This window comes from Erinaceus europaeus, chromosome 2 (assembly GCF_950295315.1).
Source record: "Erinaceus europaeus chromosome 2, mEriEur2.1, whole genome shotgun sequence".
NCBI classification, from domain to species: domain Eukaryota; kingdom Metazoa; phylum Chordata; class Mammalia; order Eulipotyphla; family Erinaceidae; genus Erinaceus; species Erinaceus europaeus.
In genome coordinates, this window is record NC_080163.1 from 37,784,866 (window position 1) to 37,806,010 (window position 21,145).

General features: G+C 39.7%; 1 protein-coding gene across 1 annotated transcript; it reads left to right on the forward strand.

Moving 5' to 3' along the window:
• The first annotated feature begins 520 nt into the window (after window positions 1-520).
• Window positions 521-20,815, forward strand: UBE2B (ubiquitin conjugating enzyme E2 B). Its single transcript, XM_007519906.3, has 6 exons — window positions 521-913; window positions 2,977-3,057; window positions 4,837-4,862; window positions 14,572-14,661; window positions 17,521-17,609; window positions 19,373-20,815. The coding sequence occupies exons 1-6, from the start codon at window positions 870-872 to the stop codon at window positions 19,499-19,501; spliced, it is 459 nt and encodes a 152-aa protein (XP_007519968.1). The 5' UTR covers window positions 521-869; the 3' UTR covers window positions 19,502-20,815.
• The last annotated feature ends 330 nt before the right edge of the window (window positions 20,816-21,145 follow it).

Below are 21,145 nucleotides of genomic sequence, written 5' to 3' on the forward strand. Positions count from 1 at the left end.
TTATTATTTATTGAATAGAGACATAGAAATTAAGAGGTGAGGGGAGATAAGGAGAAAGACAGAAAGACACCTGCAGTCCTGCTTCACTGCTAGTGAAGCTTTTCTCCTGCAGGTGAGGACCAGGGGATTGAACCTACGTCCTTGAGCGCTGTAATGCGAGCACTTAACCAGGTGTGTCACCACCAGGCCCCTCTCTCTCTATCTAAAATGAAGATTTTAAAAAAGGAGGGGGGAAACCAAGGTGGACTTGGCCTCATAAATTCAACAACCGGCTTTTTTAGACCTGGCGGAAACACAGTTCCTGGTGACCTCACGTGACGGATCCGCTCGCGTCACAGGGACACGTGGTTCTAGATACTTCTGCCCTCTCCCCCTCCCCCCTCCTAACTGAGGTGGATTGTTGACAACGCCGCTGGCAGTCACGTGACCTTACGTCATCCCACCTCCTTCCCTGAAATCTCTGGTCCCGGATGCGTCCCTCTCTCCCCACCCGGGCGAGCCTAAACTAGTCAAAGGTGGGGAGCCAGCTGGTGTTTCAGTTCCGGGTGTCTCATACTCTCTGGTCTCCAGCTCGAGAATAAAGAACACTGAACCGTCAATTAGTGCAGGAACCCACAGAGCATGCGCAAAGCTGCTGAGAAACTCTCCTAATAAGCCCTCGCCGTCCTCTCTCCCCCTCGCCCCCTGCCTAGGTGGTACCGGCGGAGGGCGGAGGGATCCGGAGGCGGCGGAGGGAGACGTCATTGCAGGGTTGTTTGTGCAGCCTCGGCGGCGGCGGTGACCCACAGTAATTCGACCGCCGCGCCGGGGGGTGGGGGGGCTGCGCGGGACTCTTTTCTTTCAGACTGACGGCGGGGCAGCTGGGGAGCATGTCGACCCCGGCCCGGAGGAGGCTCATGCGGGATTTCAAGCGGTAAGGGCTTTCTTCTTCGCAGGGGGAGATGTCACTTTTTTCCCCAGAGCTGTGGTGTTGCAGGGCGGGGATCCGAACGCCTTCCTCTCCTTAAAGCGGACCGGCCGTGGGGCCCTGCGGGATCGCAGGGAGCTCAGTTCTAGCTCACCAGCCATCCTTGATATGGCTCCCCGTTGCCATATAAGAAATCTCTATCACCCCCTCCCCACCTCCCCACACCCCCACCCTACGGCCAAAAGGAAGTGATGAAGGTGTCTGTCTGCTGGCCTAGGAGACCCCGCTGCCCGGCTTCTCTTCCTGGATCTGAAACCTCATCTCCTCGCCTCTCTGCGGTGCCCCTGTCCCTATCCCCCCCGCCCCCCCGAAAAGCGAGCCGCTGCTGGAGCTATTTCTCCGCCTGCTGCACCAGTCAGCTTTGTTCATGGCCCCGGTGGCTCCTCGGAAGGGTAGGCAGGTTGGGGGCGCAGAGCGCTTCCCTCCCCATTCTCTCTGCAGCGAGGGTGGGCTGTGCCGCGCCCGATCTGGAGGGAGTTCACCATCCTCCGAAACCCGACTCTCCCGCCCGCCTGGAAGGACCTTGAGAACTGGCCTGGGGACCTGGGGTTCGGGCTGGACAGCCGGGCTGCCAGCGCCTCCTGGAATTCAGCCTTATTATCTGTATCCTCCCAAGTCTGGAGCAAGGCCTTCACTCGGGCTGGCGCTAATACGATACTCTCTAGGCCTCCTTTTGTAAAATCAGGTTTTTGTTAAGAGGTGTTAGGGTTAGTTGAGAGGAAGTGATCTCCTTTTATTGTTGTTTTTCACTTGTTTGCTTTTGAGTTACTAATAGAGGGCGACAAGTGAGAAAGCCACGTTTTTAAAGTGACTTGCTGAAGACACCTGCTTTTAAGACAAAGTAGGGTCAACACTTAAATGAGCCGTCCAGGAAGCAGCCTTTCAATTTCTAAACTAAATCCTAGGATGAAACGTTTGGAAGCTGTTGGTTTGGGATTTGGCCAAAGTCGTTGAAGATACATATAATTTCCCTTAGCTGTTATTTTTGGTGTAACAGTATAATTCCAGTAATGCTGCTTCTATTCGTTGTAGCCAAATTTGCTTGACTAAGTCAATTTTATATGGATTTATTTCAAAATATTAAGTACATGACAGTCATCACCACATGCACATACTGAGTATAATGATGCATTTAATTTTTAGTGAGATGGGTTTTTTTTTTTAAGAGTCAAGTGCAAGAATGAATCGTCTTGCACGATTGAAATACATGATTTTCAGATTATCTACCAGGAGTGAAATTCAAAATTTCATTAGGTTGTTACCTGGTTTCATACTGTGGTTCTCTACTTAATTCTGAGTTAAAAGCATAACACCTTTGTTAGTTTTCTAAGGATCTTTAAATGACAAGAATTTGACAAATGTGGAAGGTAGCTTTGTATTGAATCTTCAGATCTGAGAGGTCCAGTTAGTGTTAGTGCAAAGCCTTTAATATTGAGCTAAAGGGAAAGCTGTCAGAAACTTCGATGAATTTAAAAGCCATTGCTAATTGAAGCAGATGGAATGAAGTAACCCTCTTAACTAAAATAAGTTTACTACATCAGATATGTTTGTATTTAGTTGGTGTTTATGTTGAGGGTACTTCTCGTTTTGTATTTTTTTTACAGGCGTTACAGTGTTGCACAAATTATTCTTTAGGGCTTATATGGTCTTTGTAGTATATAGCAGCAAAACTGATGGTTTTAAGATACTTTTTGCACTTGCGTTTTAAAAAGAAAAGAAGTTTTTTTTTTTGGTGGGGAGCCTGTATAACTCAGTTCTTGATAATTTTTGAGAATGCGTAACTCAAACTTTTTGACATTTTAGTTACCTTTGGAGAGATATTTAATAAGTAAATATCCCTGGTTGATTTTTATTTTATTTTTGTCTCATGGTTCATTTCATTTTAGCACAATGACTAGGAAATGCTTTACTTTGTGTCCTGAAGTAGATGACACGAGTCTATGGTTGCTCTGACCTTTTTTTAGTGACCTTAATGTTCATTTCAATTTTTTTATTTGATGGGTTTCTAGATTGCAAGAGGACCCACCTGTGGGTGTCAGTGGCGCACCATCTGAAAACAACATCATGCAGTGGAATGCAGTTATATTTGGGTGAGTTGAAGATAAATGATAGCTGTGATGATTCTATAAGTAAAGTAAATGCATAACTGATAGGAAAAGAAACTGAGGTGGCAGTAGGGGTCTTAGGGACAGATATTACAAGTTAAAATAGGATAAAACATTGTGGTAAGAGTTTTGACAGTTACATATTTCATTTACCTGACTTTGGTGTTACTACATATGATTTTATAATTTGGCTACATATGATAAGGTACCATTTGGAAATAAAGGAGAAAGTACAAAATGTACTAAACAGATTGATTGTACTTGTATTTTATTAGAACTGTAAAAAGGCTAGAAACCAGAAATAATGAGAACCTTCACTGTGGCAGGAATTTCAAATAAAAATGCTTATGGTTCAGTATGAAATACATGAATGGAACCACTTGAGAAGAGGTCTTATACATAATATGTATTGCATACATTTTTTTTTAATGAATTCATGCCATTAAATGACAGACCAGAGCACTGTTCTGTTGTACGCAGTAAATAGAATTGAGCCAGAGTCCTCATGTATGCAAAACTGCTGTATAGACTGAGCCACCTTAATGATCCCCTTTTGTGCATTTTAAATGAAAATTTTTATAAATACAGTTCTAAGACTGCTGACTCCCACATTAAGGACTAGTGGAGAAAGTGAGGGGAATTCATCATACTCAAGTAAATTTGGGTGCTTATGGTTCTTTGAGATCCTGAATATGCCTTGTCATTAATGAATATGCTACATCTTTAGTAAAGATGAAATTGGGATATGGATGCAAGAAAGATCTGAGCAAAAGAAACCAATATTCTTGGTCACAACAGTTATGTGTAGGAAGTTTGAAACTGTTCCTCTGTTGAGAAGTGGAACTCATTTATTGACTGGCTGTCAGTTATCTTAAACTAAGGGATATTGATTTTCATTTTAATGGAATAAGCAGAGTTGAAAATAGAACTTTTTGGGGGCCAGGTACTGGCACAACGAGTCAATTGGTCCACATTACAGTGCACAAGGACCCAAGTTCAAGACTCTTGTCCCTACCTGCAGGGGAAGAGCTTCACAACTGGTGAAGCAGGACTGCAGGTGTCTTTCTGTCTCTCTTTCTGTCTCCCCTACCTTTTCAAATTTTCTGTCTCTATTCAATATTAAAAGAACACGGAACTTGGGGGTACACATTTACAAAATAACTAGTTACTATATATGAATTAGATTTTTTCTGTGCTAAATGAAAACTTAGCTACCATATATGCCCTACCTATGAAAATCCAGGACTATTTTTAAGCTTCATAAATCAGAATGGAGCCCCAGTTTCTCTAGTTAAGTCTGTTCCTTGCACTTTTGAAAATAGGGTGGGGGAGTATTATTTTGTCTACCTTTAAAACAAGAGAGCGGGCCAGCCAGCGGGTTAAGCATACATGGCGCGAAGCGCAAGGATCCCAGTTCAAGCCCCCGGCTCCCACTTGCAGTGGGTGACTTCATAAGCAGTGGAGCAGGTCTGCAGGTGTCTATTTTTCTCTTCCCCCTCTGTCTTCTCCTCCTCTCTCAATTTCTCTCTGTCTTGTCTTAACAACAGTGACAACAATAAAACCAACGATAAACAACCAGGGCAACAAAAAGGAAAAAATAGCCGCCAGGAGCAGTGGATTCATAGTGCAGGCACCAGCAATAACCTTGGAGGCAAAAAAAAAAAAAGAAAAGAAAATGGGGTGAGGGTGGGGTGAATGGTGGTTGGGGAGTGAACAGAAGCAGAATGAAAAACTCATTTTAATCAGAAGGTTTCTTGTTTTCAGACCAGAAGGGACACCCTTTGAAGATGGTAAGTCGACTTTGTTTTCTATAATAAGAGACTTTTCTTTTCTCTCTCTCTTTTTAACAAGGAAATTGTAACACTAATCTATTTTCTATTGATGGTACATCAAATTAAAAGTAAGTGATTGACATGATGGCAGAGGACCTAGTGGGGGGTGTATTGTTACGTGGAAAGCTGGGAAATGTTATGCGTGTACAAACTATTGTGTTTACTGTGGACTATAAAACATTAATTTAAATTTTAAAAAGTGGGGAGTCGGGCAGTAGTGCAGCGGGTTAAGCACAGGTGGTGCAAAGCGCAAGGACTGGCGTAAGGATCCTGGTTCGAGCCCCCAGCTCCCCACCTGCAGGGAGATCGCTACACAAGCGATGAAGCAGGTCTGCAGGTGTCTGCCATTCTCTCCCCCTCTCTGTCTTTCCCTTCTCTCTCCATTTCTCTCTGTCCTATTGAACAACAATAACAACAACAATAATAACTACAACAATGAAACATCAAGGGCAACAAAAGGGAATAAGTTAATAAAATAAATATTTAAAAATAAAAGTGATTGAAGGGTCAGGTGGTGGCATACCAGACCATGCACATTTACCATGCTTGAGGACCCAGGTTCAAGCCCAATCCCCACCTGCAGGGGTGAAGCTTCATGAATGGTGAAGCAGTGTTGCAGGTCTCTCTCTCTCTCTCTTTTTCTCTTTCTCTCTCTCTCCCTCTCTCTCTCTCTCTTTCCCTCTCCCCTCTCAGTTTCTGTATCTGGAAAATAAGTAACATCAAACTAAGCTATTGTATAGTAAGTCATGATTTATGATGGACTTTGTTCCCATGTCATCTTGATCACCTAGTCTATTGCTGGTCCCATCTTATAGTCCATTGGGCTATAAGACAATAACATAGATATCAGGGTTCATGTTGAGCATAGTTTAAATTAGGTAGCTTCCTAGCATGCAAAAAAATATGAGGTAAGGGGGTTGGGTGGTAGCGCAGCAGGTTAAATGCACATGGTACAAAGCACAAGAACCTGAGCATCGAGCCCTTGGCTCCCCACTTGTAGGGGGTCACTTAAGTGGTGAAGCAGGTCTGCAAGTGTCTGTCTATCTCCCCCTCTGTGTCTTCCCCTCCTCTCTCCATTTCTCTCTGTCCTGTCCAACAACAGTGACATCAGTAACAACAACAATAATAATAATAACCATAACAAGGGCAACAAAAGGGAAAAAATAGCCTCCAGGAGCAGTGAATTCGATCCAGCAATAACCCTGGAGGCAAAAAAAAAAAAAAAAGAGGTAAATATTAGGCAGGTAATCAGTAGTTCTTTTTCACTTTGTTGTCTTTATCAGTGGGGCAATAGTATGAAAGCTGTTCATTTAAAAAAGATTTATGGTTGGGGGATGGAGAGAAACAGCCTCACTCTGGCACATTAGATGTGGGAGGTCAGACTCAGGACTTATGCTTGAGAGTCCAAAAAGTTTCCCCACTGCATCACCTTCCCAGCCACAATGAAATTATACTTAAACATAGATAGCCACTAGGAGCTTCACATATACCTAACATCTAATGCTGTTAAGTTGTTACTGTTTTGCAATATCTTGCATCTTAAATTCAGTAAAATCTTAAATTTAGTGAAATGGAAAACTAGTTCTATGTGGGGTCTGGTGCAGTGGGTTAAGCACACATGGCATTAAGTGCAAGGATGCGCACAAAGATCCCAGTTATCCTGGTGGGAGTCCCCGGCTCCCCCACCTGCAGGGGCGGGTCCCTTCACAAGTGGTGAAGCAGGCCTGCAGGTGTCTGTCTTTCTCTCCCCACCTCTGTCTTCCCTTCCTCACTCGATTTCTCTCTGTCCTGTCCAACAACAATGACAGCAATAACAACAATAACGATGACGATAAACAATAAGGGGGGAAAAATAACCTCCAGGTGCAGTGGACTCGTAGTGCAGGCACCGAGCCCCAACCATAACTCTAGAGGCAAAAAAAAGGAAAAGAAAACTTCTTGTGTCAGTCTTACTGAGATTCTTTAGTTTTCCTGAATTATAGCGTGGATTTTTTTGGTTTTTTTTTTGGAAATTGCTAAACAGCTTTATGTAGATTGCCAGATAGTCTCAGAATTAATCCATCAAGGATATTTGCACAATTATTGGCCACAGCACTGTTTGTCAGAACTTAACTTGGTTGTTCATGTGGGAAATGACTAAATAAATCAGTGATATGTACGGACTCAGAAATAGTTTGTATACATTGATGAATAAAGTAGATATTAATGTAAGTGTGAGGAAACAAAATAGTTGCAGGGTAATGTGTGTGGCACCATAGTTTTACTAAATAAATGCAAGGTGAGAGAGAAGAGGAAGAGTTATTATATACCACACCATTATCAGTGGTTACATGACCACTGCATCCCTGTAGTTCTGAGCTCACATTCTGTGGTCATGAGTAGGAACGTTCCAAGCTACCCCAGTATCACAACCCATCTTCCTCAGGTGTAGCATAGAGTACATCCCTTTGGAGGATGGAACATTCTCTACTGTTGTTGATCCAAGTTGAGGGTAAGGTCCTATGGGGGACCCACAAAGGGGTCTTTTTTGTTGTTCCTGATACAGATGACCAGTAACAATGGAGAGAGGGATTTATTTAAGTCTAGGCCCATCATGTCTGTTTGGGAATCTCAGGACTCCCGGAATAGGGTCCCAGCTGATGGGGTGGCCTGATAGTGACTAAAGAGTCATCCTTACAGTATGCCAGTCTCTTGCCCTTATTCAGCTTTTGCAGTCCTTGCTTTGCTAAGGTTAGCTTTGGAGTGAGTGAGAGAACTGTAATAGGAAGTAGGTGAGAAGGGTATCTAAGTCTAAGTAGATGCTATTTCATTAGGAACTTTATACTGACTCACTGTAGACTATTGTGTACTTTTGCTTTCAGTTTTATACTTTGCCCTAGTTTATGGATACGTGTGAACATATGCTCTATCTCACGGGATCTAGTCTATATCTAGGTTTGGGGACTTTGTTAGGAAGTGAACCGCCTGGAATGGAATTAGAGAATACTGTGAAAGGAAAGGTCTCACCTGAGTAATGAAGCTGAAGGGTTGTCATTAAGTCATTAAGGGTTGTCCTGAAGTCTCTGGACACAGTCTGAAGTGAAGCATGCTGAGGTGGTACTTGTTGTGTTGATTAGGTTGGGATCGGTGGATGCAATATTATTTGGTATGACTTGAGAGAGTGGTACTTGTTGTGTTGATTAGGTTGGGATCGGTGGATGCAATATTATTTGGTATGACTTGAGAGAAGCATGCAGGAAAATGTGCCCCATCCTAAGGTTCCAGGACTGGGGGAAATATAGGCTGTATCGTGGAAATGTGAGGTTCCTGCTGTGTTAAGGTTCAAGAAGGCAGTAGTTATTATTATAATCACATTGTTTGGTAATTGGTTTAACTTTGAAAAATCCCTTTGTTAGGATTTGCTGTATAATACCCAACATCACCGTAATTTATGTCCTTTGACATTATTTGTATATAGCTGTGCCACCGGTTGCTTCTGTTCTCCCTGGTCTAGGCTTTTGAGAGAGTCAACATATAAAAGACTCAGCCTATGTATCCAAGATGGGTCAGAGAAGGTGGGTTCATTGTTCTTTTTTTTTTTTTTTTCCTCCAGGGTTATTGCTGGGCTGGTGCCTGCACCATGAATCCACTGTTCCTGAAGGCCATTTTTTCCCCCTTTTGTTGCCCTTGTTGTTGTAGCCTCGTTGTGGTTATTATTATTGCCGTTGTTGATGTCGTTCATTGTTGGATAGGACAGAGAGAAATGGAGAGAGGAGGGGAAGACAGAGACGGGGAGAGAAAGATAGACACCTGCAGACCTGCTCCACCACCTGTGAAGCAACTCCCCTGCAGGTGGGGAGCTGGGGGCTCGAACCGGGATCCTTACACTGGTCCTTGCGCTCTGTGCCACATGCACTTAACCCACTGTGCCACAGCCCGACCCCCTTGTTCTTAATAGCTGCATAGTATTCCATTGTGTATATATATACCACAGCTTTCTCAGCCACACATCTGTTGTTGGGCACCTGGGTTGCTTCCAGGTTTTAGCTATTATGAATTGTGCTGCTATGAACATAGGTGTACAAATATCTGACAATCAGTGACCTGAAGCAATTTTTCATGTTTGTTAGCCTTTTGGATCTCTTCTGTAGTGAATGTTCTATTCATATCCTCTGCCTGTTTTTGGATGGGGTCAATTTGCTGTTTTGTTGCTAAGTTTGCTGAGCTCTTTGTATGTTTTGGTGATTAGTCTCTTGCCTGATGTATGGCATGTGAAGATCTTTTCCCATTCTGTGAGGGGTCTCCTTTTTTGTGTGATAGTTTCTTTGGCTGTGCAGAAACTTTTCAATTTAATGTAGTCCCATTGATTTGTTTCTGCTTTAGTCTTCCTTGCAATTGGGATTTTGTATCATCAAAGATGTCCTTGAGGTTTAGGTGGAAAAGTGTTCCACCAAGTTTTCCTCTAAGTATCTGATAGTTTCTGGTCTAACATCCATGTCCTTGATCCATTTGGGGTTAATTTTTGTTTCTGGTGAGATAAAGTGGCTCAGTTTCATTCTTCTGCGTGTTTTATCCAGTTTTCCCAGCACCATTTATTGAAGAGAGTCTCCTTCCTCCATTTAATACTTTGCCCCCCCCCCCATCAAAGATTAGATGTCCATGGGTGTGGGGGTGGAATCAAGGGGTTCTTAAGGACTTGAGTTTTTAAATTCTATCCTGGGGACTTGTCAAGGCTAGTATAGAAAGTTCTTTTATTTCTTAAGACCCTTTCATGAATTCCATGTGGTTACAACTGCCTTCATACTAATACCAAGACACTTAGTGCCTAGGGTGTGAGGAGTATGCACACATTAAGAGTGCATATGTTACAGTGTGCAATCCGGGTTCAGGCCCACATCCCCACCTTTAGGGGAAAAGCTTAACGAAATGGTGAAGCAGTGCTGCAAGGATCTCTTTGTCTCAGTCTCTTATCTTCCCCTTCATATCAATTTCTCTGTCTCTACCCAATATTTAAAAATATACATTTACATTGCACCAAAGTAAAGGAGTCTCCAGAGGATTGGAGTGTTCTGGTCCTGGAATAGGATGGCAGAGGAGGACCTAGGTGAGGGAGTTAGATTGTTATGTACCCTTTTCACTGTGATAGCATTTGTACTGATGATAAAAAAAAAAAAAAAGGAGGGAAAAAAAACTGGGTGTAATAGTTTAGCATCTTGGCAGAAATCAAGGCAGTAGCACCAAAATGTACTGATAGTTACTGTATTCCCTGACTATTCCAAGATACCAGCTTCACATTTAAATCTTGAAGAAAAGGTGAAAATTGCAGTTATTAGCAAAATTTGACTTGAATGTCTTAGTATTTCATGTGATGAGGTGATCTGCACTAAGCACTCTGCAGATGTGCTGATCAGGAAGCAGAGCTCTTCCGCATTGCTTGAGTTGTCACCTGAACTATGTTTTTCTTGGAGCATTTTTACTTGAAAGAGTGACTAGCATAGTACATGAAAAGATGCTCAGCTTCACTTACTGCTAGGGAAAATTGAACCAAAGCCACATGATAAGCCCTCATAATTATGAAATGGCTCACTTCAAAATGGATAAGGTTGGGTCCCTGCCTGGCCAGTTAAATGCACATATTACCAAGTGCAAGGACCCAGGTTTGAGCCTCCCGTTCCCCCTACAGGGGGTCTATTTCACAAGTGTTGAAGCAGGTCTGCAGGTGTCTTTTCCCATCTCTTTTTCTCTCCGTCCTCTCTCAACTTCTGTCTCTTATCTAATAAAAATTAGGGGAAAAATTTTTAAAAAAGAAGAAATGGCCACCAGGAGCGGTGGATTCCTAGTGCCTGCGCAAGTCCCAGTTATGTCCTCTGTGGCAATAAAAAAAACAAAAAGCACAATGGGGTGGAGGGTAAATAGCATAATGGTTATGCAAACATACTCTCACACCTGAGGCTCCTAAGTCCCAGGTTCAATCTCCTGCACCACCATAAGCCAGAGCTGAACAGTGTTCTGGTTAAAAATTTTTTAAAAAATGATGTTGATGAGGATGTGGAAAAAAAGGAACCTTTCCTAAATAGTTAGTGGAATGTAAGATGTTGCAACTGTTTTGGAAAAGCTTATGGAGCTTCACAAGACTAAAAATAGAGCTAACCATACAACCCAGCAATCATACAATTCTTGTATCCAAAAGATATGAAATCATTGGGAGTCGAACAGTAGCACAGTGGGTTGTGGCGCAAAGCGCAAGGACCGGTGTTAAGGATTCTGGTTCGAGCACCCGGCTCCCCACCTGCAGGGGAGTCGTTTCACAAGCGGTGAAGCAGGTCTGCAAGTGTCTGTCTTTCTCTTTCCCTCTGTCTTCCCCTCCTCTCTCCATTTCTCTCTGTCCTATTCAACAACGACAATATCAGTGACAACAACAATAAAACAAGGGCAACAAAAGGGAATAAATAAATATAAATTTTTTTTTAAAAAGATGAAATCATGAACTAAAAATGTTGCAGCAACCCCAACATTTATTAAACTATTACTTAAAATAACACCTAACATATAAAAAAAGATGGATATTTGCCATTGACATCAAAATGGGAGAGACTCAAGGGTATTATGTGAAGTGAAATAAACCAGAAGGAGAAAGAAAAGCAGTGATTCTCTCACTTATATGTGCATTATAAGGAAATAAAACTGATGATTGGACAAAATAAAGATAAATGAATGTACATTGACAACAAAATTAAAGTTACCAGAGAGCAGTGGGGGTGATGTATGTAATTTTGGCTTTTTTTTTTTTAATTTCAAAAAATAATTTAACCTCCTATCTTTCAAAAGCAAAAGAAAAGACTAGACTGGTAAACTTTGACTTACATATAAGTATTTCATAAGCATATTTTAGTGACCTAAGTAATCTGTTGGGTCAAATAAAGTACTTGACAATACTTTGTAATGGTGGTCAAAATGGCAGTCTCCCAATACTATTTTAAGCCATCTCTGACGAGACCTGTTAAGTGATAACCTATTGTGACTTGTGGGGATATGTGTATGTGTGCACTACGTTTAGAAAGTTAGAGAGGCAGTATTTTCCAAATGACTAGTGAATATGATATTGGAAACTAGGAATAGGTAGTAGATCTGTGCAACATGCAACAGATTGTAATGTGAAGTTCACATGATTCCAGGTTACATTGCAGCTAACCGTTAGAATTTTATTGTTTGGTATACTATAAAAGAAAACAATTATCTACAGTCATCTGAAAGACTATGAAAATACTCATTCCTTTTCATTAACATGTTTCTGTGAGGCCTGATTTTCTTCATGTAGCTCAACCAAAACAACAGATTGCAGCAGATTTGAGTACAGAAGCAGCTAAGAATCCAGCTGTCTTCTATTAAGCCAACCATTAGAGAGATTTGCACAAAACAGTGCTGTACTTCTTGCTAACTTTAGGGGAAGGCAATAGTTATTTCTGGTTAAATGTTACTTAGCCAGTAATGTAATGTAACATGCATAATTATTAATGAATATATATTTTAATATTTTTTGAAGTGTAATTTTCAGTACAACAAATAACAAGTGCTATACTGGAGGCAGCTTGTAACAATTCAGGAAAACAGGTTGCTAAAATCTCAGGAATTTTTGCAAGCTGGTTATTAAAAAGCCAGGATTTTAAAAATGAGTACTACATTTATCAAAGGTGGTTTAGTATTCAAGCTCATCACTTTCTAATTATTTCACATTTTAATGTTGTATATAATAATTTCAGGTTACTCCTTCCATGACTCTGGTGAGAAATTCTGTAAACTGGAATGCTGTTAATTGCTTCTCAGCTTTATATTTAGTTGTTTCTCATTGAAAATTGGTAGTGCTGGCATTGAGGTTGCAGTTCCTGAACTAATAAAAAAAAAAAAAGAAAGAAAATTGGTAGTGGTTGGGAGTGAGAGTGTAAAGGGGTCCTGACCCATATTAGAAATAAAAATAAGAGCTTTAAAATAGTTGCTTTTTAAAATTTGTGTTTGCTTGAAATATATATATTGTATACTTTTTGTAATTAAAAATCTGAACTTTAAAAATACATAATTGGGTGCAAAGTTCATTTTAGTGTAGCAGTACATTTCATTGTTCTCTTTGATAATCTTTTGTTTTTAACATTTTTATTAGTGATTTAATAATGGTTTACAGGATTTTAAGATTATAAGGAAATAAAGTTCCATATTGTACCCACCTCCATACCTGTTAATTCTATCCATCAGAGCACTGCTTAGCTCTGGCTTATGGTGGTGTGGTGAATTGTTCATGGGACCTGCCAGCCTCAAGTATGAAAGCTTTTTGCCATATGTTACCTCCCCTGCCATAATTTTTCCTATGTCTTGGTGTTCCTTTTTTTTTTTTTTTTTTAATATTTACTTATGAGAAAGATAGGAGAAGAGAGAGAGAAAGAACCACACATCACTCTGGTACATGTGCTGCCGGGAATTGAACTCAAGACCTCATGCTTGAGAGTCTAATGCTTTATCTACTGCGCTACCTCCCAGACCACGTCTTGACTTTCCTAACCCTAAATTTCCAAATGGCAAATGTAAAGAGGTAGTAGTGGTTGTATATCAGATTCATGACCCTGAACATAAAATCTCTCACTGAATACATGTGTCTAATCTTGATGAACTAAAGCCAGAATACTAGAACTCATACTAAGAGATTATTTTGTTGCTGGGGCTTCACTGCTTTCAGCCAGCTTTTTCAGTTAGAAAGATGTAGAAAGGGAAAGACACTGCAGCACTGGAGCTTCCCCCAGTGAGGTGTGGGGGCTGGGAATTTACTGTGAACATACTGGCTATGTTGCAAATGCATAATCTAAAAAGTAATCCCATGGATTGTTTAGCCTACCTACACTGTGATTTGCTAACTGCTGTCCAGGCCACTGCATTCAAATTCCAATGTGTACCTCACAGTATAAAAATTTATATGATTATAAGGTAGCCTCCCCTACCCCAGAAATAAGTTGTATAGCGACCTTTAAAAAATGTCTCTGTTGACTGTAAAATACTGATTTAGACTGTGCTCAAATGTACTATGTTATCTATAATCGACTGTTTTTTACATTAACACTTGAGTCTTGGCATAGTTAAGTGAACAGACCTTTAACTTCAGCACTCATGTCTCCAGTCTTTTCATTGTCATGTGGCAGTCATTTCCTCTTAGATTCTCTTGGCACCTTTCTGTGCTATGGTAAACTAGCTGTAGTTCCCTAAATGTACATTTTAAAAATTTGGTGACTGTGGCCAAGTTGCCTTCCAAAAATTACAGTTAATGTTCTTACCAACAACACATGAAAGTGTTTCCTAGGTGCCTGCCACTGCTACCTGTTATTTTATTTTATTGTTTTTTTTTTTTTTTTTTGCCAGAGCACTGATCATCTCTGGTTTACGGTGGTACAGGGGATTGAACCTGGGACTTTGAAGCCTCAGGCATGACAGACAGTCTATTTGCATAGCCATCATGCTATCTACCCCTGCCCCTGCTACCTGTTATTAATGTTTAGCATGAATAGCAGTATATTTCATGTACTAAACAAAATTTGGCATTTTTGTGTAATTATGCAAGGATTAATATAGGGTTGGGGATTCACTGGTGATAAGATTAAAAAGTTGTGCCTTGTCTTCACTATAATTACTTTGGTTTGTTTCTGTCTAGGTACTTTTAAACTAGTAATTGAATTTTCTGAAGAATATCCAAATAAACCACCAACTGTTAGGTTTTTATCCAAAATGTTTCATCCAAATGGTAAGTACTAATTTATTAGACTTTGCAAATGATATGGGTGGGAAAAGTTTGTTTCTATCCCTTTAGTCTCACATTTTTAAAAATATTTTTATATTTATTTATTTTCCCTTTTGTTGCCCTTGTTGTTTTTCATTGTTGTTGTTTTTGATGTCGTCGTTGTTGGATAGGACAGGAGGGGAAGACGGGGAGAGAAAGACACACCTGCAGACCTGCTTCACCACCTGTGAAGTGACTTCCCCTGCAGGTGGGGAGCTGGGGGCTCCAACCGGGATCCTTACGCCAGTCCTTGGCTTTGTAGTCTCATGTTTCTAAAAAAAGTTTCCTTGTTTATCAATATCAGATACTTTCTTGTAATCTGGAATTTTACTAAAAGTTTCATATGTGAGGTAAAGGTTTTTGTTTGTTTTAATTACTTTGAATTTTTTATTTATTTTGGATAGAAATGTTGGGAGGAAAGGGGAGACAAAGAGAAGGAGAGAGACACGTATAATACTGCTTCACTGTTTATGAAGCTTCCCCCCCCCCCCCGCCCCCTGCAGGTGGAAACAGTGTTGGGGGGGGGTGGATCTTAAACCTGAGTCTTGGCATACTGTGATGTGTGGACTCAACTAGGTATGCTACCACCGGCCCATTTTAATAACTTTTGGTTTTAAAGTAGTGTGTGTAGATGTATAAACATTATTTCAGATTTTAAGAAATAAAAGTATACACACACACGTATTACATATGTTTATGTAAGGGTGTTTTGTTTTGAGTTTTTATACCTGAGGCATATGCAGTACTAATGAGTTAGATTATTGGTAGCAGGTATCCATCTAGCTTAGCCACTGCAAAGTGTTCTCTTTTGTCAGCTTACTTTAACTCTTTTTTTTTTAGTCAGTGCCCAATTATTGGTGGTTTTCACTTGATAACAAATTTTTTAAATATATTTTTTCCCTTTTGTTGCCCTTTTCCTTTTTTAATTGTTGTAGATATTGTTGTTATTGATGTTGTCATTGTTAGGAGAGAAATGAAGAGAGGAGTGGAAGACGGGGGGGGGGGGGGAGAAAGATAGACACCTGCAGACCTACTTTACCGCTTGTGAAGCGACTCCCTGCAGGTCAGGAGCTGGGAGCTCGAACCGGGATCCTTAACGCCGGTCCTTGTGCCTCACGCCATGTGCGCTTAACCTGCTGCACTACTGCCCCACTCCCAATGACAATTTTTATTTTATTTATTTATTTTAAAGAATTTATTTATTCATGAGAAAGATAGGAGGAGAGAAAGAACTAGACATCACTCTGGTACATGTGCTGCCAGGGATCAAACTCGGTACCTCATGGTTGAGAATTCAGTGCTTTATCTACTGTGCCACCTCCCGGACCACAATAATTTTTATTTTTAAGTGTTTTATTTTAATGTGATAGAGAGAGACACCAGAACACTGCTCAGTTCTGGCTTATTATGCTAGGAATTACCTGGAACCTGGAGCCTCAGGCATGAAAGTCTTTTGTATAACCATTATGTTATTTCCTCAGTCCTGTTTACAACTTTAAACACTACTTTGAACATTCTTGAAAATAAATATTAATGCTCATGATTACTTAGAATAAATCTTTACAAGTGGGACTACTAACCAATGGCTGTTTCTTTTAATTTTTCTATATGATTAATAGTAGGTTATGGTTATGTTTATAAAGCTTTAAATCCATATCACAATTTTTTTTTTCTGTTTCTTACTTCTAGAAGTTTAATCATTATTTTTCATAAGTGACTTATACTCTTTCCTGACTTGCTGTTTTACATTTGTTACATTTGTATTTCTGGTTTATAAATGACCATATGAAAAATTTCTTTCCTAAAATAATTTATTTTTCATATGAAATATAAAACATTTTTTTATCACCTTCCCTCCAAATATACTTGTTAGTCACACTCCATTTCTCCCAACTCTTTTATTTTCTGATTTTTAAAAGTTAAAAGATTGAAGTCAAAGATTCAATCCCTTGCCAGCACTACGAATCCACTGCTCCTGGTGGCCATTTTTTCCTCCCCCCCCCCTTTCTATTTTATTTGTAAGGACAGAGAGAAATTGAGATAGGAGGAGAAATGGGGAGAAAAGTAGACTCCTGCAGACACACTTCACTGTTTATAAAGCATCCCCTCTGCAGGGGGCGGATCAAGGGCTTCAACCCAGGTGCTTATGTATGGTGATGTATACTTAATGGGTGCAACACTTCCCTGATCACCCCCCCCCATCTTAATTTTGAGTTTTCCTGGGACTTGGCAGTGGCGCACTTGGTTGAATGCATACATTAACATGTGCAAGAATCTGCAGGTTCAAGTTCCCTATTCCCACCTGCAAGGGGAAGCTTCCTAAGTAGTGAAGCATTGCTGCCAGTATCTCTCTTCCTCTCTACATCCCCTTCCATCTCAACTTCTCGATAGCCTACTAAATTTAAAAATATTTAAAAAAATTTTTTTATATTTATTTTCCCTTTTGTTGCCCTTGTTTTTTGTTTTTATTGTTGTAGTTATTGTTGTTATTGATGCCATCGTTGTTAGATAGGACAGAGAGAAATGGAGAGAGGAAGGGAAGACAGAGGGGGAGAGAAAGATAAGACATCTACAGACCTGCTTCACCACTTGTAAAGTGACTTCCCTGCAGGTGGGGAACCGGGGTTTCAAACTAGGATCCTTAGGCCAGTCCTTGCACTTCGCGCCACCTGCGCTTAACCCACTGTGCTACCGCCTGACTCCCAATAATAAGTATTTTAAATGTCTTCCTATGTATTCCAGGTATTCTGTTTGTTGTAAAGATTTTTTATTAACTGAGAGATGGCCAAGTTAATAATGTAACTATTTTTGATGTCTTTGCAGTGTATGCTGATGGTAGCATATGTTTAGATATCCTTCAGAATCGATGGAGTCCAACATATGATGTATCTTCTATTCTAACATCAATTCAGGTATGTATGTTAAGCTGCAAAGTTTGTCAAGATTCAGTGGATTATAGTTTACTCTTTTAATAATAATTAAGGACCAACTGAGCAAATTAACTTTACCCAGTGCCCAGGCAGCTGTCAAAAACCCATGGTAATCAGATACTTTTTCTGTTTTCATTAGTGTCCTATTGGATCAAACCCTCAGTCACTCTCCTGATCATACTTCAGTAAAATCTTTTTACACACCAAGTTTGTTTTGTTTTGTTTCGAGATTGAGACAGTGAAAGATACCATAGCATTGAAGCTTTCTTCAGTGCAGTGGGGGTTGGGCTCAAACCTGGGTCACACACGACAAAGCAATGCACTGTCTTAAGTGAGCCATTTTGCTAGCCCTCATATATCAACTTTTGTTTGTGTTCATTAAACAAAGCCAGAGATTGTGGAAGAATAGAAAATCCAAAGGAATGCTGAAGGTGATTCCTTTGCAAATCCATAAGGGACCTTAAGGAACTTCCACTTACAAAGAAACATTGAGTCTTGCCCATCCAGGAAAGTCTGCTGGGGGTGGAGGGAGGAAAAAAAAAAAAAAGTACAGCTGTGTAACTTTTTGCCAAAAGTCTCATACAAAATATTTAGAAGTAAAAAAATATACATATATATGTCAGAGTTGCTGGGGTAGAATGATGTTTTTGTTACATGGACCTGAGAACAGAAAGTTACCTCTTGTAACTTTTTTAATACTTTGTCTTGCAACTTTTTTAAAGCTTGTTTTTATATGTTTCTGCTTTAATTCAGGTCATCTTAGAAGCATTCTTTTGATCTTGCTATTCCACTCTCTTGCTGCTAATGTTTTGTCATTTAAGGAAACAAGATGTAGTATACAACTTATGATGACCAGAGTATTAGAATTTTAACTTTTTTTTTCCTGCTAGTTATCATTGGGGCTTCATGCCTGTCCAATTCCATCTCTCCCAGCAGTCCCTTTTGTTTATTTTTTCAAAGATGGAGGGAGTGAAAGTGAAAGGACTTTACAATACTTCCACACTGCTCATGAAACTTCTCCCATTCAGGTCCTCCATGGGGGGGGTTCAAACCCAGAGACACCTATATGGTACTGTATGCACTCTAAAGGTTGAGCCATCTCCTGGCCCCCAGAGTTACAAAGTGTTATTGTGGGGGCTGGTTGGTAGCACAGCAGGTTAATTGCACATGGCGTGAAGTGCAAGGACCACCGTAAGGATCCCAGTTTGAGGCCCCTGCTCTGCACCTGAAGGAGGGTTGCTTCATAAGCGGTGAAGCAGGTCTGCAGGTGTTGATCTTTTTCTCCCCCTCTGTCTTCCCCTCCTCTCTCAATTTCTCTGTCTTATCCAACAATTACAGTAATAACAAGGGCAACAAAATGGAAAAGACAGCCTTCAGGAGAAGTGGATTCTTTGTGCATGCTCCGAACCTCAGCCATAACCATGGAGGCAAAAAAAAAAAGTGTTATTGCTAAGCTGTCTGAAGATACTATAAGTTAACAAAATCAGGCTAATTATCTGTTAATATTTCAGTGTGTTAGTTTAAAAAAAAACTGTTTCAAGACAATCGAGAGCTATTTGTTTTAGGAACTTAAAACTCTTGATGCAGGAAATTTGCATTTATCAAGCTATTTCTGAAAGGACATGATATATATTAATTGGTGCCACTTCTTTATCGAGAAGGTTTTGTTTTGTATACCTTTTAGATATCCAGTCCATGTTAATATGAAAGATTGCTCTACAATTGTTTTCTCCTTCTCCTTTTAGTCTCTTTTGGATGAACCGAATCCAAACAGTCCAGCCAATAGCCAGGCAGCACAGCTTTATCAGGAAAACAAACGAGAATATGAGAAAAGAGTTTCGGCCATTGTTGAACAAAGCTGGAATGATTCCTAATAGACAACTGGTCTGTTAATCTTTTTCATCATTGTTGTGTATAATTTACCTCTCAGTAGAAAGGCTAACAAATTTTAAGTGCCACAGGTTTTAAGGATACTGCAGAAAAAAAGAAAAAGTCCTTCAGTTTAGAGCCTACAAAAGCTTGTGTATCTTGATTAATGTACTTTTTATTGCATGGTGTGAACTAAGTTATTGCTTACATAAATTTGTAATATATCCTGTTTGTATTTTTTTCCAAGTGTATAATGTTGGTGTGGAGTTTTCATGACAGAATATACACATTTTGTAAATCTGTACTTTTTTCAAATATTGAATGCCTTATTTTTGAATTCTTTAGATTTTTAAATTGGAGAAAAGCACTTAAAGTTTTTATATATGAATATTACATGTAAAGCTGTTAAAATACATTAACTTCAGTGCAAGAGACTTTGTCACTTATTTCCTTATCTGTGTAGGACGGGCTAATAAGTCTCTAGCTCTCCATCAATTGATAGTTTCATTTCCAATTTCAAAAGAACAGATTTATATTTTACCAAGAAATTCTTCAAATTTGATTCTCAACACCAATTATCTCAAGCTTCATTTTGAATGTACCTCTTTTAGTTTTAATTGAGCAGTTATAAACATAGTTTGAATCTGTCCAACTCTGTACTTAGGCCACTTGTTACTGTTTTCTTCATGCATTATTTACTGTTAAACTGTACCTTTTGCAATTTCACAATTTGCGCCTCTACTTTAAGGAACTGGTACATCTACCGTGAGCAGAGAGCTAATGCAACTTCTTTTGCTGCTTAAAAGCACTTTAAAAGATTTTTTGATAAATGAAGAACGTAAAAAACCACAGACATTTACCAAAAAATCCACCCCACCCCCCCCTTTATTAACTAAGATTTTGGTTGCATTGGCTTGAGCAAGGCACATATTTGGAAGGAATCTTGATGTAATTTAAATATTTGAAAAACTGCCTTTTGATGCAATTGCCTATCTGTCTATTCTGGAAAAATGTTTTACTATCAGGGCCTGCTGAGTTGCTTTTTCTTGTGGAGATTTTTTTTTTTTTAATCTCCTGAGTTGTATAAAAGTTGTATTGCATCTAGTTTACTGGGTAAATTAAAACACAGTATTGTAGAAAGCTAATACAAAGCTATCTTATGCCTTCAAATAGTATAGAAAATGGAAAATATACAAGTAAATTCTGTTGTACCACCTGTGTAGTCTTTCTAAGTTAAAACAGCTATTTCAGTAATCCCAAAAGTTTCTTATCCTATTCATACTAGTGTTAGGAATAAACTAACAGCTTCTCTATTGAAATTGTAGGGTGGCAGTATGTACTGTTTCTGTTTATTAAGCAAAGTTAACATTGCAAGGGGGTAAGTGCTGGGGTTTCCCATCCAGTTACTACTTGACAGATTTGGAGGTGTAAGTATGAGAGCTCTGTCACTGGACTCATAACTCATACCTTAAATGTATGACCATATGATAGTTTCTATATAAATTCACTCCAGTGATGGCCCCTTAAGACTAAATTCACAGTAGCATGAGAATTTGCCCTCTTAATACACTAAATACTATTTGAATATTACTCCAAAATCTATTTTTATCTTTAACCTTTTTTTATGTTTAAAACAATATTTCAAGAAT

What these genes read in the sequence shown, in the direction of transcription:
- UBE2B (XM_007519906.3), top strand. Translation starts at nt 870, where the DNA reads ATGTCGACCCCGGCCCGGAGGAGGCTCATGCGGGATTTCAAGCG. An exon ending in AGGGACACCCTTTGAAGATG is followed by an intron (nt 4,863 to 14,571) that starts GTAAGTCGACTT and finishes GTTTCTGTCTAG; the next exon opens with GTACTTTTAAACTAGTAATT. An exon ending in CAAAATGTTTCATCCAAATG is followed by an intron (nt 14,662 to 17,520) that starts GTAAGTACTAAT and finishes ATGTCTTTGCAG; the next exon opens with TGTATGCTGATGGTAGCATA.